This window comes from Pimephales promelas, chromosome 19 (assembly GCF_988280905.1).
Source record: "Pimephales promelas chromosome 19, fPimPro1.hap1.1, whole genome shotgun sequence".
NCBI classification, from domain to species: Eukaryota; Metazoa; Chordata; class Actinopteri; order Cypriniformes; family Leuciscidae; genus Pimephales; species Pimephales promelas.
The window spans coordinates 21,404,744-21,428,853 of record NC_142787.1 but is presented as its reverse complement, the minus strand read 5'-3'; the positions used below and the strand labels follow the sequence as shown (position 1 = coordinate 21,428,853).

The following is a 24,110-nucleotide window of genomic DNA, read 5'->3' as shown; positions in this document are numbered from 1 at the left end:
CTAGAAGCAACAGTATCGTTCCGTCGACTACTTGACTAGAAGTTTAAAGTTAAGAAATGAAAGAAAAATCTCTCAGGGAACTCAATGGTCGCAGAAAGACTTAATCGTTGCATTCTAGTCTTTCTCATGACAGTTACATATGCAGTGATGGAAGCTTCCATCTTTGAACCCCAGAGATATATGCATGGGGTGTGATAATGATGCTACAGTGCTCAGGATGTCAACATGGTGATTGATTTATTCTTGGCTCAGCATCTCGCTGTCCCGAGACTTTTGGTGCCAAGAAGCCTCTGAATTGGTTATCAGTGAATCTAAGGTTTTGAACAAACCTTTAAAGGGATAGTTCATTCTATTTTGTGAAGAAGAAAAAATTGCCCATACGATAAAAGTCAGTCAGTTGGGTTCAATGTTGTTAATAAAACATCGGTACCTAGTCAACCGTTTTCTGAGATTTGTTTTCATGATAATCGAATGTAAAGAGTTTTATCTCTAAAAACTGTTTAGCGTATAATGCTAGTACTGGGGGCATTTACTAAGTAAAAAGAAATACTAACAAGGCTCAAAATAGCCCCACACTAACAGAGTAACATAATGAGGATCCATACATGCAAAACGAAGCATTGAGAACTTTGTAAGTGTACAGACCGTTTAATAAGAAGTTATTTTATAAAGACAGTTCACTTCGTGTATACAGACAGTAGCCGCGTAAGATGTAAGATATGTAAGATCCCTAATCTACGCGTTGCCTCTACCAACGCGAGATCCGAGCCAAATCTTTTGACTTTCCTCCCTTGAGAAGAAAGCCAGCAAGAGCAGAGCTAAAACTCTCGATAGTGCATTTGTTACACGTCGGGAATTTATGAATAAAAACTGTCAGCCCCATTTTACCAGAGCTGAAAGTGCATGTTCCACTCCCAAATAAACAACACATGAATCGCAAGTGGCCCCACTCGTAATGAAGCGAGGGCAGGGACGGACACCCGATCATACTCCAGTCTATATATATATACACTTGTTGACAAACAACAATAAATAGACAGAGACAAGATCACACAGAGCGCTTGTTGAAGGCACAGAAGCTAGCGTGGTCTGTTACCAGGTGTGCTTTATAGTTTCCTGGTCGATGATGTCACTCACCTATGACGTTGTGATTATGCACAAATTCATCAGTCAACTCCATTGCTGTGTATATTTTCTCCTTAAAACTGCAGTTTACCAAATACAGTCTCAAAAACTCCCTACCTTCCTAATTCCTTCCATCACAAATATGTAATCAATCCTGTTAACATGCTATCCTTTTTTCTAGGGATGCTGATTTTTAGAAGGTGGCTGTCTGACTCTGCAAACGGGAACATGGTTTGTGTAACATTAGCAACCCAATAGTAGCGGTTTGGGTTTGATAATGTAGTCAACCCAAAGGCAAATCATATAAATTACAATGATATGTCAACTTTTACTCAAATTCTGAATTTATTAGGCTTATATATAGCCCAAAAAGTGTGCAAAGACCGTTCTCTTTACAATCACTAAAATCTGTCACTCATCTCAGTTTGCAATCACGCAAAGATCCATTATAATCAACAAAGTTGTCTACACAACACAATAAATCTCTTAATTACATTGTGTCTACACTTTCTAAATTACAGGATTCACGAGCATGCAGTGCAGTTCAGAATTGATTGGCCAGTGAGCTCAAGAGATCGCTACGCAATAATATGTTGTAAATAGAAACATTTGACATTCTCCAAAACGCAAACACATATACGCACTGTAGCATTTACCAAACCTGTTTCGTCAATATGACATTACAGTATCAATTAAGGGTGCTCTTACTTTTGTTTGAGGGTGTTTAGCATGCTTGCTCATGTACCCCCATAGAACCGGACATGCCTGTTTAATGCTCTCTTCCTCTTCTTCTTTTAAATCAATTTCTTGTTTAAAATGAACAGCTGAAATAAAGCAATATTTCCACTTGCCATTGTGTAGCGAATACTACAGTTGGCCGAGTGGATCAGGTCAGTCTGAGCTGCTGTGAGTGAGTGGAGGCGGGGACTAATTTGCAAATTCATGGATCTGCATCAAATGAAGCAATTACAGTCAAGCTATTTTAAGACATGAAGGAATCATTTTCACAAGAAAAAACACTTAAATATGGCATTGTGATTAACAAAGATGGGTTTTAAAGGAGACAATTATTGATTGCCGGGGAACTTTAACATTTATGTGTATTCTCACTAGAAATGGAGCGCTTTGATGGCAAGATAGCTTGTTAACTACGTATTAGAGTACTGTCATTTAAGCCTGTCTCCCCACGATCCTAAAAAAAGAAACAGCGATGATTCTGGCTCAGACTCCAGGCATAGAGAACATCCTGACTGACTTTGAATTTACAGTAGCTTAATGTCTTAGGAAGCTCTTTTTTGCATGATAACTCTTGCAAATGTCCTGAAGTAAAGAGCCACTTAATTAAGACAAAGACAGAGGACTTTACATTTCCAAAGGGAATATAAAAATGCAATACTAATGGCGTACATTTAGAAAGGCAATTATGGCTCTAGCTCTAAATATGCATGTAATAAAATCCACTTTAAAAGGTATAGCAAAATACAAAGACATGTTTAACTGAGATAATGTGCTGACTGGCATATTCTTGCAAACAGCAAATGTATTCATTCACATGACTGCCTGAGTGGATTGAAGGACCATGTCCGTAAGAGGACCAGAAGGAGAACACAGTGCATGGGATATTTTTAAATAAGTCAATAACTATTGAACAGCAAGTGTCACTCAGCTAAGGCACGGGATTTGCAGTAACCATGACAACCGGCAAGATGCAGGGAGGCCCCTGCCCTGCCTGGCTAAAAAGTCTGACCCAGGAAAACTTAAAGAAAGAAGGAAAAAAAAAAAAAAAAACACAGATCATAGTTAAATTAAAAAATCTCTGAACTGATGCCTGAATTCATGGAAATGCAGAAAAGTAATTGCATGTATCTAGATGTGCACATTCTGTGGACAAGAACAGGTGGCTTTTTAATACATCCATGCAGCCCTGATCTGATAACATGCTTCAGAAGAATCAAAACTTGCCTTCTTGCATCACCCTTCATCATGCATCTAAAAGCGTGAAAATACATGATGCATGAACTGGGGTAATACCCAGAGCATGTATACAGAGAGAGAGAGAGAGAGAGAGAGAGAGAGAGAGAGAGAGAGAGAGCGAGAGAGAGAGAGAGAGAGAGAGAGAGAGAGAGGATTTACTATGCTGCACAGCTCCTCATGCAGAAACACACACTGGAATCCCCACAGCCAAGCTGCAGGCAGAGGAAGGAAAGCGAGAGAAACAGAGAATTGCAGCAAGAGGAGAAATGAGTAGAGGAAATATTTACCGTCTCAGTTTCCAGTTCCAAAGGCTCTTAAACCTACTCAGAAATGATTTTTTCCTTTCCCTATACTGCACTCTCCCTCTTCTCCTCCTCCGTCTTGGTTCCTCTGGGTGTGCAAATGACAGACAGCGGTAACGGCAGCTCTCTCTTTCTCGATCTCCTTCTCTCTTTACAAGGCCAGCTGCATACTGCAGAAGCAGAGGTACAGTGCTCCCCCACCATACGCTACGGTCTGCCCTCCATCCCCTCCCTGAGTGACTGATGCTGAGTGCGGGTGGAGGAGAGAGGAAGTGGGAGGGGGAGTGATGGAAATAGGCTGTTGAGTGGGCGGCAACTCCTAAAACCATTAACCCCTCCCCACCGGTAAGCAGAACTGAAGCGGACACAGGAAATAGGTGGAGCCAATTAGGCAAAATCTTTAACATGAACCCCACGATGAAATTCTTCAATTTAATCTTCACTGAATATAAGAAAAAATAATGATAACTACCTCTTTCCGTCTGCTGTAATCTGCACTGCTTTACCATATCTGAGAAACCCTGCAGTCAGACTGAAACCTCTTCTTGCCAACATGACAAGGTAAAATGAGGCAGAATGTGGCTTCTGGCTCGCTCTAAGAGTGAGGTTTATACACCACACAGATACAGGAGTGTAATGGATATGAAGCATCATACCACAAAGCTTTCAAAGCGCTGATGAAATTGTGGGATTCTACATGTATGGGGGTGGCTTATATAGATTTCCAGTTAAAGGGAATGCATATACATTGCAGAAACAGTGAAAACAAGCACCTTAAGTAATACAAATATGTAGAGATACAAGGATACTATCAGAGTGAGCATGAAGTAAATCAACAAGAATGATGCATCTGTCAGCAAATGGTTAAAAATATATATTAAAATAAGGGTTTAAGTACAGCAGATTGATTTTTTTTTTTATCAAAGATAACAAAAAAAAAAAAAAAACTCCCGATATATGACTCGCAACATGAACAGAACAACCATTTAAATATTGAAAAGAATGGACAAATAAGGGGCTGTTTACACAACGAGTTTTCAACTAAAAAACGTTTTTTTAAAAACAGTCTCCGTGTAAAATCTTGTGTGATTACATGTGTGATAGTGTTTCTTCACCATCAAATGGCCTGGCAGCAGGAAAACACAGCTATTTTAGTTGTTTTCACAGATCCATGTGAATGGGGATCATTTTGACAATGGTGTCATCTGTGCGCGGAAAATTCAAAGGAAAGATGTCTCCGTTTTAAGCATATCATTGTACCCTAAGGATACAAACTCAGTGCTGTATACACATGGGTGAACAAAAGCAGGAAACAAGATAACAAGCAACTTGACTACAGACAGGTGAAAAACATAATTCGGTAACTAAGCAACTGACAGTGAGCGGAAACAGAACAGAACCAGAACACAAGCAAAAACCCACCCAAAACAACTTGTAACAGCAAAACAGACTGTAATAAACACAAAGAGCTATAACTCTACACATAAACACCACTGCCCTGCAAAGATCTACAGAGTTACAGGCAGTGGTCCTCCAGGGCCGGATTTGAGGAACCCTGCCATAAACTTTAACGCAGAACACAGAACTGAGATCGACAGCTGAAATGCTGTCATATGTGAATGTCATAAACCATAAACAGAACAAGGAACAGGTTAGTCACTAATCAAAAACCATGACAACTATTCATTAAGTAGAACACAGGCAAAACAGAGACAAAGAAAACCATGACAAGAAATTAAACAGAACGAGACAATGTAACTAAAGACATGACTGTGACAGATACAAATCTGGAGCTCTTGTATAAGATGCAGCAAGTGACAAAATGATGTCTGCTCTTTGTGATTCCATGTGAATGGAAAAAACAGCTAAATAATACCAATAAAAAGCGAATCTCAGTTCACTTTGCAGGGAATCATCCATCTATCTATATATATTGGTAGATGATTATCTATAAAGAAGTGAATACTAGAAGTGAATAATAATTTTAGACAGAATATATAAAATACCCATATACGTTTGATATTAATATGATCGTAGCAAAGATCTGATTTATTTGAAACCCCCTTGACTGTAAATGTCTTTTTGGGATGCTTCAATTATATACTGCAGACAGACAGCAGAAGGGAAAGAGAAGGGATATATTCACTAAACAGAATATCTTTCCTGAAGGTGTTTTGTTGTTTTTACACTCACTTGTTGTGCCTCACAGTCACAGAGGCACGACTAAAAATATGAATTTACAAGCAGCAAGAAATAAATATTAATTCCAGGTTTTAGTTTACGGGCAGTGATTCATTTTGTTTTGGCAACTGGCATGCAGAAATCAATTGTGAAAATTGCTTTAAGAGAACCGAGGTCACAATATTGTTCCCCGTGGCCAATCATGCTCATAATATATGACTTCCACATTTAGGAAATTAGGCATGTGATTAACAAAACTGTCATTTTTAGGTTTTAGAAGCTCCTCATTTAAACACAAAATATTTAAAGGGGTCGTGACATTTATTTTAATATGTTCCATGAGGTTCATTTATAATGTTAATAAAGCTTTTTATTCAATATTACATGTGAGTAAGTGTAACATTATTTAAAACCGTCATTTAAAGACAAAGCATTATGAAAATCGTTTACTTACGGATTGCAGTGTAGCTGCTGTCATATCCAATAGACCTTATATCAGCCTACATTCTGAAACATTCATTCCTAAGTTTATTGGTGTTCGCGTTTCAACACAGAATTGTTATTAACGACAAGCATTGAGTATGCACTTATACAGCAGGAGCTGATGCTTCCTGCCCTGGTCTAACTTCTGAGACAGGGATCTGGAACGGAGTAGACCTCCTGCTTCAAACGACTCCAGAGGTCGATGCAATGGAGAAGAAAATACAGTTAAGCAAGCAGCACGGCCCTGCTAAAAGATCACTCTCTGAGTCAAATTCTATTAGGGTACATGGCAATGGCAACCTAAGTCAAGGCCCAACCCTTCTGATATAACTCTCTGGCAACATCCTTACAGAAAAACACTGCATACTCCTTTCACTCATCTGAATTCTCTTCTGAAATATACTATAGCTCAGCTAATTAAGTAGATGCATCTCTCTCCGGACCATTATTACTCTCTATTAATTATCTGCTTTTGTCATTATACTCATGAATGTTATTATCATGAAAGCAATTACACTATAGCCAGGTTTTTCCACGGCCTGCCTTTCTCCGCAGGACAGGCATTGCCATAGAGATGGGGTGGGCGGTTCCTAAGCATAAGACTTCCTCTAGAGACAGAAGGTCATTCCTCACCACAGGTTCATTCTACTCGCTGTCCGTCAGAGATGGTCGCCTGGCAACCAGCCACAGGACTCGCACTGCAACGACTGTCACGGCATATTTGTCTGGTTCACCACTGTCACAACTGAAGCTAATAAATGAAGAGGTGTGATCATTTAGAAACTGAACCAATGCCAGCCTTGGCAGACTTGACGTTCCCTTCTCTCCTTGAGATTCTCCGTTTCAGTTAAAGGACCTGAGGCAGGTTTGCAATAAAAAAAAGAACAGAAAATCTGATTTTTTTTTTTTTTTGTTTGTTTACTAAAAATATGCAATATTACAAGTGTGTCAGGTATATGCTTTGGTGTTTTAAGGGGTTTCTGTTTAAACGACACAGTTTTTAACTAAAAACAGAAAAGTTTTCATGTGCTTTGGCTGTTCATTTACACAACAACGGCATTTTGGGTCATGAAATCTGTTGAAAATGGATTTTAAAGACCAAGTTTTTGAAAACTATACAATTATCGTCTCTGTTTAAACTTAAACGCAAATCTGTGAAAATGGTGATAGCATGCACATGCATATTATGAGTTCAGTCTATATGCATGCTCCTTTAGCTGCTCTGTGAAAGAAAGCGTACGTGTGCAGACTACGTGAACTCACTCTGAGGCCCACATAAGAAAACGAATAGTTGAATAAAGTCGTTATTTTTGGGGGGTTTTGCACACAAAAAGTATTCTCGTCGCTTCATAAACTTAAGGTTGAGCCACTGCAGTCACTTGGACTATTTTCAACAATGTATTTATTTACTTTCTGGGCTGACAGGTTTCAATTATAGCCTATAGATGCCTATGGAAGAGTGAGACAGCTCTCAGATTTAATCAAAAATATCTGTGACCCGAAGATGTACGAAAGTCTTACGGGGTTGGAACAACATGAGGGTGAGTCATTACTGATTTTCATTTTTGGGTGAACTAATCCTATTATATTATTATAGTATATTTATTCACTTAAGACTTGCTGATATAAAATTATAATTGAATTTTATCTGGAGTATTTCTTTATTGCACAATGCACAATTCTTAATATTAAGTTTAAAATATTTTTCATATGTTTTTTAATATCATTATTAATAAGTATTGTAAGATATCTGTATAATATCAGTCTTTAAATGCAAGATATTTAAAATATATATATATACCCTAAGTATACTTGCAATAGTTCCACTTTAGTACAATCAAGAATGTATATCTTTAGTTGGACTTCAGCACTATTTTTGCACAATTAAAGTACATTTAGTACAAATTAGTTGTTCCAATTTAGCAAACTTGAAGTATACCAGTTTAGATTAGTAAAATTAAAGTACAATTGCAGGGTATGTTTAGAATAGAATAGAATTCAATTTATTGTCATTGCATGTCACGAGTACAAGCAACGAAATGCAATTGCATCTATCCAGAAGTGCTTTAGCAAGAATATATTACAAGCTATGTACATGCTATGAACATTTTATTTGTAAAGGTTAATAAATATATAAAATATTCATAGCATGTACATAGCTTGTAATAATATGTAAATTTGTAGTATACCTAGCTAAAATAAATGTTTTTCAAAAACATTTTAGTATCTTCTTTTCTTTCTTTTTTTTTACTAGGGAATGTACCCTCAGTGTTTGGTTCTCCCTTTCCCTGTTTGCCCATATTCTTGATCCTTATTTGTTTCTATAGTTACTGATTACCTTCACTGTTCATTTAGTTACCTCATTGCTCCTTATGTATTTGATAGGAATTCAAAATGAACAAATCTTTATTCGAGTGGCTCTAAATGTTATACTTTTATCAGCAAAACTCCCTGAACATATTCACCTATGCAATCTTGATCATATTTTGAATTAAGAAAACATTATAATGCAGCCAAAGACAATTTACAGGGAACATTAATATTTAATTTACCTTCTGAGTCTTTTGTTTATTTGTCATGTGAGAGACGCAATGAACGGATTTGTTCATGAATGAGCCATCACTATTTTCAAACCTTTAGTTTCCTCAGTTCTTGGTTACGTGTGTTGTTTATGATTAAAGGGTTAGCTCACACAAAAATGAAAATTCTGTCATCATTTAGGCTACTCACCCTCACGTCACTCCAAACCCAAGATTTTCGTTTGGAACACAAATTAAGAAATCTGAGAAATCTGAGTTTAGTTTTATGATCTTTTTAGGAACGTTTTGAAGTGTCAAAGTGATAGTTGCGTAGGCTGTCAATGGATGGACAAAAATCGCACAGATTCAATTAAAGATATCCTCATTTGTATTCTGAAGATGAATGAAAGTCTTACGGGTTTGGAATGACATGCGGGTGAGTAAATAATGAAAACAAATTGGGGTGAACTTACCCTTTAAATGGTTGTGTTTTTCTAGTATATTCCTGTTATTCTTGTGTGTGTTCCTTGTTAGATTGTTATTAAAGACTGCACTCAAAAAATGCTGAGTTGTTTTAACCCAATTTTGGGTCAAATATGAACAAACCCAGCCATTGGGTTACATTTTTAAATTACATTTTTAACCCAATGTTTGAGTTTGTCCATATTTGACCCAAAAGTGTAGAGTGTGTTTATATTCTCTACTCCTTCTCATAATTTTCTTTATCACAGCCATGCTGAAACCGTTTTCTCTAATACTCACACAGACCTATGTACATAGTTTCCCCTGCATATTAATAATAAAAAATATATAAATAATTGATAGTATATTTGCCTACTGTGGTGCTGTTACATTCACTGTTTAAAGGTGCCATATAACATCATAAATCAAATCCTACTCCATATTCCATAACAGATGGGGGCAGTATACCTCCAAAAAATGACTTGTGCTCCTACCATCGCGCATGTTATTCAAATCATTTGACATGATAGTAAAAGGTTGGAAGACCGCATTTTCACGTGGAACATTTGGAGATTTTTAGAGATCAGAGACTAAACACTAGAGTGAACTAAACTAAACACTATGAATCTCAACACTAAATGATGAAGACCGCCTCATAGATCTCAAAAACAAGCTGGTGCATTTCGACGGTATGGGAAAATAAAAGCTTGGGCAATTATTTGAAGTTTATGGTATTCGTTTTGTTCATATTACACTTTTATTGTTAGTGAATTAATTTGACAGACAGCATTCGCTGATGTTGATCAAGCTAGCGCCGTGAATTCACCGTGAGACACACGCAATTGACACTTAGCAAGCAGGTTAGTTAAGCTCTCAGATTCTGTCAATTATATTACGCAATTCAAAGAATAAATACCGTTTTGGCGCTTGTACATGTTACACTACAGATTCCTAGCGCACGTGAACCGATCGTCTCTACTAGCTTGAAAAAGAACACGAACACTGGTGAAAGATACAGTATGCTACAACTTACCAAAATGTATTCCTCATGCATAATGTCGACCAATCATTTTTTGAACTCTTCCCTGAACTGAAATGTAGTAATTGGCTGTATTTCCACACGACTGACATCAGGTTCAAGTACACACACAAGCCGGCGCGAGCGCGACTCACTCGCGTATTGCAGTTTGGCTGGTGCTAACGTTGCCCGTCCGCATACCGCCTCCCATGGCCGGAACTGGTATTACGATACCTGCCGGGCCGGGGCTAGTAATTTAGCATGCTAATTCAGGTTAATATCTCGGCAGCACTATAACTTGTCAGTTTTTTAATGACATCTTTGCACTTATTTCTTCTCATTCTTTTGATGCGTGTAGCTCATTTTTCGTATATTGTTACCTCAATTATTACATATGCCACCTTTAAGTAACTGCCAGTCACATAAAAATAACACTACTTGAAATATTTTAACCATGACAGGTTTTAAGTGCACAGTTGTATTTAAAGGGAAAGTTGTCATTTTTCCTCTTTCATCTTGTTAATATCCTGGCCACCCTTTTCAATAAAATGAAAGTAAATGGCACATCAAACTCCAAAATGACAAATGACAAGTCTTTAGTAACATAGTCCAAATCTTCCACATCATTTTGTGAGAAAAGCTTGAACTTTTACACTATACTGTTCAAAAGTGTGGATCAATAAAATGTTTTCATGTCCAGTCTCTTTATATTGTAAAATATTATTACACTTTAAAACAACTGTTTTCTATTTTTAATATACTACAATCCCGGTCTTTAGTGTTGAAGAAAGGGAAGATGACGGACAAGTTCTGCAGGTTAGGTAAAGAGGGATGCTAAAGTGTCCACAGCAGGCATCGATGCGAGGACAGGGAGAGAGTGGAAGGCAGCTGAGGCAGTCCAACAGGCAGAAGCAAGGCAGAAACACATGGCTCGGGATTGTGGCACAGGGCAGGGCTGGACTCAGAAGTTCAACACCAACCTGTTGCAACACTGCCAGTGAGTGGGAAAGGTCAAGGCTAGTGCAAGAAGAAGTGAGTGCTTCAGTGCAGTAAGAACAAGGAAGAATGAAGAAATGGGGTGCCTGTATAAAGTGGGAGCAATAGAGAGGAAGGTTACCTAGCATGATATATGGAAGTGGAACCTTCAGAGGATCAAGTCTTTGATTCAGGGGGTGTACGTCACCCTCTTAGCCCAGCCTGCCTGTTCGTTTGGGATGCTCCAGCATGCCCCCTGTTTTCCAAGGCAGAGTCTCTTGAACACATCTTGACCAGCTGCTCCCGAGCCCTGGGCGATGGCCTTTAAAAATAAATCTTCCTGAACCCAAACGTTTATAGTGTAAGCCGCTATTAACAGAAAATCTTGACACCACCTGAAGCTCTCCTTTGAAAGATCATATGAGAAATAGTGATGCCCAGTTCATGAACGAATAGTTTTTTGGAGTCAGATCTTTTCAATGAATCAGTTAATACAATTCAAATTGAATGATTTGAACAAATCGGACTGATATCCAAGTTCAGTTCACTAAAAAAATATGGTTTTAAAGGTGAACAGCTCCGTGGAGGGGAAGATTATCAGGAGACGTTTTCTTTTCTTTCTAGCGTTACAGGAAGAAAGTCATATGGGGATTCTTCATTGGAAGAATACGAGGGCGAGTAAGTAATGAGAAACGCTTAACTTCTGGTACATTTCTAAAGTGTGTTCTAAAGTACGGCAAACTTTCTCAGCGGTGCTCAAGCTCAGTTAAATTTGTGCATGTCACTTCCCATCTCTATTCAGCGGGACGAAATTGATCTGTTGCAACTGAGGCTTGTAACAAAAGCCATTATTATGGTCTGTCGGTTTTCTATTACCAACCTGTCCTCGCTCACCAGTGGGCTTGTTGTCAGGGCAACAGCTCCAGCATCACATCACTTGGAACACAGCAGACAATTCAGAGACTTACTGTATTTTGCCTTACAGAAAACAACTGAAAATGCTTTCACTCATTAAACTTTTCACCAAGGCAGAGGAGCTTCAGACAACATCCTGAAATCTCAAAGTGTGATTACTGCAAAACCTGAATAAGCAACAAAACCACACCGCAAACTTTCTTATCAGGGATCGATGCTGATGTTTCTGCTGTCTGAGAGTGGCACTAGTTTAAGAGCTCTGTTCTTGTCCTCTAGGAGGCGGCAGCGATTTACATGGTGGGCTCTGTAAGAGGCCAGGTGCAATGGCTGGAACTCTGGCAAACTTTGGGGGTGAACAGAGTGGACATGATCCTGCTTGTTAGAGGTGATGTGTCATTTCTGATTCCTCTTATTCCAGAAGTGTTGACTAAGTGAGTCACTTGTACGCTGATTCCTCTATTAAATGTAAACACACATTTTCAGATGTTGTTCTGTTAATTTGGCTCAGTTAGTTGTGCGAGTTTGGGGTTCAGCTATCAGACGGTTCAGAAAACTTGTTAAAAAACCGTCATTATTTTTGTTAGAGCTGCAAAAATTACACAGTACATTTTTAAATTTTAAGACAAGCAACAAACATCTCAAATTCATATTGAAATGATCTAACACAGTCTCATCCCAAAAAGTCATATAACTGACGTTTTGGGACGTATTTTGACCATACGTCAATATCCGCCTTTTTAGGGCCCCCTTAAACGTCGGTAGATGGCGATCCCGGGCCGTCATACAACTGACGCTTTACCTTTAACGTCAGTTAGGTGACGGGTTAGGTTTAGGGTTAGGTTTAGGTATGGGGTAGAGTTAGGATCCCATAACCTCATCTACCGACGTTTAAGGGGGCCCTAAAAAGGCGAATATTGACGTATGGTCAAAAGACGTCCCAAAACGTCAGTTATATGACGTCTTGGGATGAGACCGGGTTGAATGACCAGTGTATAAAAGTGATCATCTTTAAAAGTGGGTAAATGAAACTAGGGCTACCCCCTAATTGTCGACCAAAAGTTAGTTGACGAGAAAGGGCTCAGTGGACCAAATTTTAATAAGTCAGTTGGTCACATAGAAAGTAAAAGAAATGGACACAGCAACCCCATTGACTTCAATGGAGAAAAGTGAAGTCAATTAGAAGCACTCACTTCCTAATGGCTGAGCGTATTGACCTTGACGACGTAGATGTAAGGTGAGCAACCTGTCAGACAGTTGTAAGTCTTCTAGTAGCTGTGCCAAGACGAATCTGAATCATTCCCTTCCGAATCTTCCAGAGACAGACAGCGTGAGTAGGAGGTGTCTATGAGCTAGCAGCAGGATCAACTTTATGACTCTTTATGGACTTCTCCCTTGACTTTACAGTATGCCTGCACGTCCCCCCGAGCTTCTTCTCCAGTTTACATGGTAATTTCTCTACTGTGCGACAGAGAGTGTTACGCGTGTTATGACGCAATCGTTAGCCTATTTTTACAAAAACTGCTTCTATGGTGACATAACGTTAGATACAAGGTAATGGAGCCTTTTATACATTGTCATGTTTCTTTAGAAATAAACAATGGACAAATGGAGCCTTTAAACGCTTGCAAGTTATTCGTTGCAAAGTGACGCCAAAGTGACGGCTTGCTAATCAATGGCGGCCTCCAGGGAGACTTCAGTTTCCGGCTAGTGGATATCCCCTTAGTGGGTCACCAAAAAAACAGAAAAATTCAAACTCAAACATATAGTTTTTACCCAAAAATGAATATTCTGTCATCATTTCCTTACCCTCACCCGCATGCAATGTACACATTAGCCGAGCTCTAGTGTGAATGACTGACCTAACAAACGTTGGTAAAACAAATCTTGTTCCATGCTTAATCTTTACTCAAAGTAGTGAGAACGACAGACAATCTGCATTCATAGACACATTTATAGGTAATAGTGGCCCACAACTGATTAGCAGACGTATAGTTAGCCAGCAGGAGACCTACACAATATAAAAACTCAAAAACTAAAAACTAAGTATTTTAAACACCATCTTTATGGTGCCAAACCAAACAGTTTATGGACCCCACTGAATTCCTTGGTATTTTTTTCCTTACCATGGAACTCATTGGGGCCCATCAACTGTTTGGTTACTGACTAAATATGCGCTATTATTAGATGCATATCTGTATTAGTATAGAGTTAGTACCACTCTTACTGCATGGTTTAACTTATGGATTTCTCTTTATAGGCACATCCACTATACTACGGAGATGACGAGTCAGCATTGTCAACTTTGTAGCTGACACTGACTCAGAAAACACCCGTTTATTAATAAATTATTAAAATGTTAGCAATGTTACATATAATATTCTTTCTCAGCCTTGAAACGTTTAGACTAAACGCTTAAATGAACGACTACAAGTCTACTAGAAATTCATTAGTTCAGGGCAGCCCTAAATGAAACTGCTGCTGTGGGTGTAATTTCAAGACCTCTAGTTAAAGTCTTCAACTCCCGACCTTTTGGGCTGTAGTATCAATCCCAAAAACATAGCAGTTGCCAATCACACATAGGTCTTTCATGTATTTCAAAGCTCTCACATCTGTTTTGTGTGTGCATGAGTGTCTGTGTGGATTTTACTGAGGGATCTTGCATAATCTCACAGAACAGTCTGCTGTATCACAATAGTAATACTACCAATCGCAAGGTCACGTGTGCCAGTTCTCCAGCTGGTTTGCATGCTACACTGCATTAGCAGACACAGTCACTGCCAGTCAACCAATTGCCCCAACAGCCAGTGCCAACCCAGCCAGTGCCAGCAGTGTTACGGGAACAAGGGCTGGCAAACCAAACAGCTCAATATATTCAACTTATCATATATAACAACAAGTCAAAAGCCCTGCAAGCGGGATGAAAGCATTAACCAGGGAGCTAATGAGCCATTGGACCAACAAATCAAGTCAACCGTCAACCCTCCCCACAGAGAGAAATGTCCAGGATTCATTTGGAAAATGCACTGAAGAGAGATTTCACACTCTAGCTGTGTGACGACTGCCACGGGACCATGACGACTGCTATAGGAGTGGGGGGGGGAAAATGCACATGGACACCTAATGTATGAACTAATGTGCATATTTACACCTAACCATGACCTTGACCAGCTACTCAGGATATCCTCGTGTTTGCAGCCTCTGGAATAAGCAGCAAGACATTATCAAAACCCACCACCTGACTCCAGATGCTGCCAGGTCAAATGTCTCCCGGCACATCTGTACCATGCCACATTCTCTCTTGTCTTGCTTTGCAGTATTCCAGAGCTGTGACGATCCAGCGCACGCTCCGTTCTAAGCCACAGAGGAGCGGCATGTAGACATAACAGCACGGCATTACACACATTTGCTTTGCTACTGATCTCATTCATAACAAATATGATGTGTGTGCACTGTACCTTAACGGTAGCCACTTCCACCTATCTTTTTCCTCCTTAGCGCTCCCACTCCGTTATATCACTGGCTGCCAGGAGTGGCAGTGACGACACGTCTGCAGTGTGTGTTTGTGTGTGGCTCTGTGCTCATGCGTGTGTCTCTGCAGAGGCCCTGAGCTGGAACAGGAGACAGACAGTGTGAGAGCATCTCCAAGCTCTCTAGGAGTGGTGCAACAGAACGGTGCGTTCCCTTTCTTACTCCTCTCTCCGTCACACACACACACACGCTCATAAAGAAATGCGCATGCTCCCCGAGACGCTCTCCTGCTCTCATTCAGTATGCACACACAGGCTTTCTCTCTCTCTATCCTACACTTGCACACTCACACATGGAGAGCAGTGAAGTGTAGAGCCACTCCCATCACTGATGTGTAAATCATTTGCTTTTTCATGCATTTCTTATGCTGCAATATAACTGGCTATTACAAATATTAGCTATTTTGTGTTTTTTTGTGAGATTTATCTGTATTTATACTAATTATATTTAATTTTATATATTTAAACAAATGTGATGATACCCTTGTGGCATCTATATATAAAATATGTGTAAAATATTATTGCCATGAACTGCTCCAAGATTCTGGGTTGAGGATTCACGTGCAGCCTTTGGGGTAATTCATAATTGTAAATTCATAAAAACTGGCAATTTGTCAAAACATCCAAACAATATCAACAGGGCAGAGAAGAATAATCAAAGAATGAGGTGTTGATATACAAGACTTTGCAAAGAACGTCTGAAAACACAAGGCTTATAAAGAGTTAACAAGGTAAATGCTTAATGTATTGTAATGGCATATAATGAGTCCAGGCAAAGGGTTACGCGGAAATGCAGTTTATGATGAGATAAAGCAGATGGAGATCATGGGCACACCAGCTGTGGATGTAAAATTTATAGGAAAAAGAAGTTGTAAATAAATGATAGAAAATCATTTTGAAAAGCCTATATATATATATATATATATATATGAAGAGTTCAGATGCAAAAGCCTCTAAATGCCATTTGAAATTTTCTTCTTTAATGATGATTTTTATCAAAATTGTATATTTAAGTTCAGTAATTTCACTTAAATAACAATTAATAGGTAATTATCATTGCCATTTAAGTGAAATCACTGAACTTAAATATACAAGCTTGATAAAAATGATCATTCTAGAAGAAAATTTCAAATGGCACTTAGAGGCTTTTGCATCTGAACTCTTCATATATATATATATATATATATATATATATATATATATATATATATATATATATATATTTGGGCTGTCAAACGATTAATCGTATTTAATCGCATCCAAAATAAAAGTATATATATATACACTCACATGCATATATATTTAAGAAAAGAAAATATTTATATATAAAATATTTATATATAATATAAATTATATATAAATCAATATACAGTGTAAAAATGAAAATATTTCTTATATATATATATATACACAAGCATGTGTGTGTATTTATATACATAAAATAATTAAACACAGTGCACCCACATATATTATGTAAACACAAACTTTTATTTTGGATGTGATTAATCGCAATTAATCGTTTGACAGCCCTATTATATATATATATATATATATATATATATATATATATGTGTGTGTGTAAATTACTACTTTTTTTATTAGTCTTTTTAAAATTTCTAAACAGTTGTTCTCTAAACCCTCTTGCAGCACTAAATATACATAGTTACTTGATGTTGATAAATCATACTACTGCCATCTATTCACCTACTGTTTCTGTTGTTTCTCTTAGCTGTGTAATAAAAACCCTCCACCAAAGTTCATCCTCTGCCTTTGTATTATTATTATTACATTACAACCGTGACACCTCCGATATGATTCAAAATAATAGCAAGACTTACCTCCTGGGTTTTATTTATTTTATTTTTTTTCACGAGCGTAAAGGTAAACAGCATATTTAATTTTTCACATTTGAAAATGAGGCTGTAAGTAGTAGACATACACTATGTCTCATGGGTTAAACTGCAAATTTCATAGCAACAAACCTAGATATGACAACCTTGAAACATTTACATTTAATCATTTAGCAATGTCTTTATCTGAAGCAACTTACAAATGCGGACAATAGCCATCAAACCAACAACAGGGCAGGTCAAGTTGGGCAGGTCATTCCACCAACAAGCAACAGTCAAAATAAAGGTCGGTAAAAGTGATTCTGTACCTCTTTGGGATAGCACCACAAGGCGCCATCCACTTGCAGAATGCAAGCAGACTGTATGCCACATGGAAACATACATGTTGGTATTGCAATCTCATCCTACTGCATTTGTTATCTCAAGGAACAGAAACGAGGAAAAAAAAACTGGAGTTTCGCTCCATTCATCCCGCAACCACACTAGACAAGGGAAATTGAGTTCATCCTCTCTGCACAGTTACATCAGATTTTAAGGCACACAGGGGTATTAAAATGGATTACTTAGACAGTGTGGTAGGCACATCCTGGCCATTAGCCACTCTTTGCGCTGAGGAAACAGGTCACGTTGGAAGCACACAAAAAAAAGGAAACAGATTCCCAATACAGAATGTGTTACAGTCTCCTCTGCTCTGTTGCCAAGCAACCCCAGCTGCTCCTGTGCTGCTGCCTGTACCCCCCCCCCCCCCCACCCCACAATAACACTCTGCACTGGGGCAGTCCGCTACAAATGCATCAGTTTAAGATGGCATGTCTAGTCTCAAGGGAGGGGACCAGGCCTGCACTTACAGGATGATCCTGATAGGACAGAGCATTGCAACCACACCCTCTGTCTGCATGAATCACCTGTAATTTCCTCACATGACACAAACACACTCTGCATTGGCTACCATGCAGGTTCTTTACTCTGATTGGTAGATGAGGATGTGAGGCTGTGTAAATATAAATATAGCAGGATGGCGCCACCTTGTGCATAAGAACCATCATTGTGACTACAGCTACTGCATTTGATAAATCTTAAAATTCATATGTAACTGTAACAGGATTACTCACCTTATTTTGGGCACAGGGATGAATGGCATCTCGTGCTGCTACTGATGATTGACAGCTGTCGCTGGATCCACAGCAGTTCAGTCTGAGACTGTCTGAGAAGCTGCTCTACATCAGTCCTTTGACCTCACATCTCCTACCACACAGTGAATTGGTTGAAAAAAACAAACAAAAAAACAACCTTGCACAAGCACAAATATACATGATGCTTCTAAAAAAGGTACCTGGACGCTTTGGACGCACTTCCCAAACTGTAAAGTATCAAATTCATTGAATAAGATATTCAACATCAAAACAAAATATTAATATACTGTCAATGTAAATAACTATTTGGTTAACGTTACCGTTTAAGTCCATTGTGTGGAGAAACATCCTGAAATGTTTTCATTAAATTAAATTAAATTTGTTTTCCATTGAAAAAAGAAAGACATGAACATCTTGGATGGCATTGGGGTGAGTAAATCAGGAAATTTTCTTTTTTCGGGGAACTTATCCTTTAACATGGCAATCACACATGCCAGACGAGTTTGGTGTGAACGCAGCATTAAATATATATATATATTTTTTTGAAAATCAATTTTTGACATTTGTAAATCAATTCAGAATCATCCTTGACCACATCATTCAACAATCATTCAACTCGATTGTGATGTCACAGCAGATCACATTTAACTGTATGATATATTAATTATTTTCAGAATTAATCATCATGTAACAGTGTTTAATATTAATATATTAATTATGTTGAGATTTAATCGCACAATACTTGTTGTTCATCACAGTCAAAGTTTATTCCATTGAATTTTTTTTTCATTTTAATTTTCTCCAACAGCATAGGCTATAGGTTATATTTTCTCCTACTTATATGCATATAAAATGGTGCATAAAACAAATTCATTAATAAAAAATATAAAAATATAAATATAGTATATATATCTGTAAATATATCTGTAATAGAAGCACATATTGAAGTTGTGGTTTAAAAATAAACATTTTAACATTAGAGAGGTTTGTGGTTTAAAAGTTGTGGTTTAAAAATAAACTTTCTAACATTAGAGAGGTTTGTGGTTTAAAAATAAACATTCTAATATTAGAGAGGTTTGTGGTTTAAAAATAAACATTCTTATTCGTATAACTAAATCTGTAAGTCAGCTACGCTGTTTACTTCTTAATATTATATTTAAAGCAGATTTGCTCCCTGAATCGTCGTGACGCAGTCTCTTTCAAGGCCATCATTTGTAGTAAATGCAATTGCAAAATCACCAAACCAACAATTGCTAAAAACACACACAAAAAATTATTTTGCACGGGCATTTTGTACTATTTAATAATAAATTCAAAACATCAGAGATCTGAACTTATCGTTTTGAGAAAAAAAGAGCCAAAGCAATTAAAAAAAAAAACTGTAAACACCTGCAAGTCCATTCTGTAGTATTCTACACAATATGCATTCAATTTTGGTTAACCATCTAATACAGGACATTATTACATTTACATTTATTCATTTAGCTGACGCTTTTATCCAAAGCGACTTACAATTGCTATATATGTCAGAGGTCACATGCCTCTGGAGCAACTAGGGGTTAAGTGTCTTGCACTCAGTGACACATTGGTTTCTCAGTGGATTTGAACCCGGGTATCTCACACCAAAGGGATGTGTCTTATCCACTGCGCCATCACCACCCCATTATCAGATAGGTTTTAAGATTGATGACCCATCTTTTGGATTTTGAAATGACATAGCTCCAGTTCTTATTTTTATGTTTATATTTTACATGAATATCAATAATCAAAACAATATCAATGCTGTTTTGGACCCCAGTGTTCCATTGTGTGAACAAAAAACATTTGTTCTATAGAGGAAAGTAATTCATAAAATGACATTAGGGCGAAGAAATTATTTTTGGGTGAACTATCAGTTACACAAAAGCAATAGTCACCAACTGATCCACATAATAATAATAATAATAAAATTATTATGTGAAAGAGGATGGTGTAGACCTGAAATAATCCGAATCAACAGTAGCTACTGAACATTTTTAAAATTGGATTTAAAAAATCCTTGCAGCATGCAGTGCCATGATGTGTATGTTTATATTTATGTCTTATAAACTAATTGGTGAAGGAGACTGAATTTTTACTGAATTTGCTAAAAAGCTCTTTTGTTCGGACAAAGCAAAAACGGCAATTGTGCTCAGGCTAGCTCCAGTGACATAGTGGTGGCTTTCTCCGGTTCTAAGCGTATTAACTGGCCACTGCACATATAAACACAACTTTCACTTTCAGTTATGAATATTTTAAGTAAAAGCAAAGCACCTTCAAGTAGCATATGTTCAAAGTTCAAGATTCCTTCAAGAGCCCTTGTCGGTTCTCGGTTTTGCTTTGTGCTTGAATGAAGGCAAGGGAGGCAATCTTATACGCCAAGATGTCTTGTAATCAACAGCTTGTGCCATGTTCACTTTCCCTTGATCTACATAGTTTCCAGCTTTCATCACAGTCTTTGCTATGTTGTTTGCCATTTCACCCTACGAAAAAGTAAAAGAAAAAAAAACATTTTAAATTATGATACACCAAAGTTATAATCTCATAGCGATTTATTACATTATAATTGATAACTGATATTTCAGTGGTGCAAATTAGTTATTCATGTTCGATAAAGCACTGAAACTTTCATTTTAAACTGTGTAAGCGTATTTATTTGCACCATTTTTTTTTTCCAGATAATTTATTGAACTCCAGCAAGCTGACTGTACCTGACTGTTGACTATGACAGCTATATCCATAAACATGTTTTGCAGCTCTCGAATGCTGGCCTCCAGACAGAGAATGTCCTTATGCCGTGACTCAATCTCATTCAGAGCTCGCCCCGTGATGCAGGAGCCATTGTTGATCTATACATACAAGGAGTTACATTAACAATTAAGGAAGCTTAAGTGTAAAAGTACATTCAGCTGTATGTTAACACTGAAACTTACGTTTGAGGTAAAGAAAGCAGGGTTGTTACTTTGCAGTAAATCCTCTGTCTCTTCTTCAGTGATGAATCTACCACCTTGAAAAATAACAAGTCTGATTTCTACAGTACACTCCCATTTAAAAGTTAGGTCAGATTTTTGTTTTTGAAAAAAGTTTTGATCAAAAATACAGTAAAAACAGTACTATTGTGAAATAATTTTTATTATAGTTCATTTTATTTTCTATTGCAATATATTTTAAATTGGAACTCATTCCTGTGATTGGCAATTTTCAGAATCATTACTCCAGTGTTCAGTGCCACATGATCCTTCTGAAATTATTTTAATATCCTGATTTACTCAAGGAAAACTTATATAATTATCAATTTAAAAACATATAATATTTAAACATATAATATTTTTGTGGAAACCATGATACTTTTATAATGGATACTATGTTAAATACAAAGATCAATAGAAAACATGTATTTTAAAAACAGAAACAGAAATCTCTTGAAGCATTATATAGTGTATGTCTTCACTGTGCCTTTAGACCAAGTATGAAATTATTTTTAATTACTGAACCGTGAACCCAAACCGTGAACCTAATTTGTACAGATATATGACTAATCTAAATTACATTAAGAACACTACATATTCAGTAGGATCTTTTTTTTTTACAAGAAATGTACAAAAAAAAATAAGTTGGGTTACCAATTCAATTTTAAGGTTACATACTACTGTAGAAATAGAGTGGGAATATACAAGTAGCAATGTGCTGTGGTGACAAAAGACATTTATGTGTTCGTAAATGTATTAGTTCACTTACTGATCTCCAGCTGTCTTTGTAGCTGCTCTTTACTCTTTGTTCGGAAAGATAACAGTTCTTGGTTGTACATATTCATTATTTCTGCAAACCGCAGTGAAAGTACTGTGTGCTATAAATGAACAACATAAATTAGAAAAAAAATAATAAAACAAACACCTAAAGGGTAATAGTGAATTTATAATTCAGTAGAGGTCTACATCTCACCTGAGTACTTTGGATGCGACAATAGACAGAGATGGTGTTTGCATTTTCATTCTCTGAAAATGCTCCCTCTAAATCTACATGAACAATCAAATAATAAAGTTTTTTTTATGTAAAACAAAAGATTTAGATTATAAAAGATTATATTCCTTGTTTCACCAGATGTTCCTGATGGCCAGTACTAATTAAATTAAATTACCTTTTAGTTTATCGCGTATTAAATCTGCAGTCTGCTTGATGTCATGGCTAAATTGCTCAAGTTCATCTCTCACATCTGTTAATGAGATTAGACACACAAATATGGTAGAGATGAACACAGAGCAAAACTGAATTGACAAAACACTGTTGTTTAATACTGTAGTAAATATTAACTGTCAAGATTCTCACGGCCATAAAACAATTAATTTTCAGACTAATGGATGATTTTTCATTTTTTATTTGTTAAATCATCAATAGAGATTCTATTTATTATATTTTTTTTTATCTGAGTGTAACTTTTGATGGCCTGGAAATCCTCATCATTTTAAATGTCCTATATAATATAATAATTTCCTAAACCCTAATTTTCTATGTGGGGACCCCTCTCAGACACCTAAGTGCATGCACTTACAGCTGTAAAGACACAAAAACAATGTGCAAAGTACTCACATGTCGGTGGGTTGATTTCTGTCAGAATGGTACTTTGCCTCAGCTTTACTTCTCCAACACAGAGGGAAATTCTCTCAATAAGTTTTTGAACGTCACCAACCTACATCCGTTATTTAAAAAAAAACGAGACTAAATGGTTCTTCACTTGTTCAGTTATAATGTAAAGAGAGACAGCTCTACACCTATAAACAGCAGTTGTAGATGTTTAAACACAAGTGCACGCATACAAACCAAACCCCATGATACAAACCTTTGGAAGGAAGTCCTCTAAGAAAGCATTGGACTCCACAGGAGTGATGATGACGTCATCGCAGCGCTATAGTCAAAACACATAAAAAACACAGAGCTGGGACTTTTCTGTCGTATAAACCCCTCGCTATAAATATTTTCAACGTATCCAAACTTTGTTTTAACAGAAAACCTGATATAAGGCAATACTTGCTAAAGCACCAATGCAATTTGCAATCAATCTTTACGATACTGAAAGTAAGTGACAGGTAAATTGTTATCATTAATATTTGACATCCAAATAACACGAATTAAGGAAATAATTTAATTCTTACGGCTGTTAAATCGCCCAGACGGTCCTTCATATCAGCTTCAAAGTCGTTTCCGTTACACAGTAGAATGACACGTTGGTTTGATGTTGAACAAATCGTTCTTTTAAGTTGAATATTTTCAAAGAATCAGTTGAAATAATTCACAAAATCGGTCTGAACGGTTTAGATGAAGTGTACACGAACCATACAAAAGAATAAAAACGCGGAATAACGAATCGGACTTTCCAACCTTTTAGTCTATGTTTCCAACACAAGGACAGGTAAAGCCCCGCCTGTTTACTTCCGTACATTTAGACGCTTTGAATATTAATTCTATTTGTTTATTATGCGTGTTTCCGGATTAGGGTAAATTAAATCACACGATTCTAGTCTTCAAGGAAAAAATAAAATAAATACATTTAAAAAAACGAAAAGGGAGTGAGTAGAGGTTACTTTTCATAACACAAAAGCATAGCAGTAGTTCTTGTGGCAGTCATGATCC

At 37.2% G+C, this 24,110-nt stretch overlaps 2 protein-coding genes across 5 annotated transcripts in view; both read right to left on the bottom strand.

The window, feature by feature from the left end:
* rimbp2a (RIMS binding protein 2a) overlaps positions 1–18,462 on the bottom strand; it is a 60,768-nt gene extending 42,306 nt beyond the window's left edge. For all 3 annotated transcript variants that reach the window (XM_039688341.2, XM_089124052.1, XM_039688343.2), the window contains exon 1: positions 18,444–18,462. The gene's annotated coding sequence lies outside the window, so the exon portion shown is untranslated. The remainder of the gene's footprint in view (positions 1–18,443) is intronic.
* On the bottom strand, positions 15,415–23,917 carry stx2a (syntaxin 2a). Of its 2 annotated transcripts, XR_016147891.1 has the most exons (11): positions 23,633–23,917; positions 23,320–23,385; positions 23,070–23,169; positions 22,621–22,695; positions 22,425–22,498; positions 22,221–22,329; positions 21,416–21,489; positions 21,194–21,331; positions 20,757–20,965; positions 18,444–18,576; positions 15,415–15,562 (listed from the first exon to the last, which is right to left on the bottom strand). XR_016147891.1 is itself a non-coding variant. In XM_039688344.2 (9 exons), exons 1-9 carry the CDS (start codon positions 23,660–23,662, stop codon positions 20,792–20,794), a joined length of 840 nt encoding a protein of 279 aa, XP_039544278.2. In that variant the 5' UTR covers positions 23,663–23,916; the 3' UTR covers positions 19,750–20,791. The 2 variants fall into 2 exon arrangements, 1 of the variants encoding a protein (XP_039544278.2); XM_039688344.2 differs by lacking the exons at positions 15,415–15,562; positions 18,444–18,576 and having other exon boundaries at positions 19,750–20,965; positions 23,633–23,916.
* Positions 23,918–24,110: the final 193 nt, after the last annotated feature.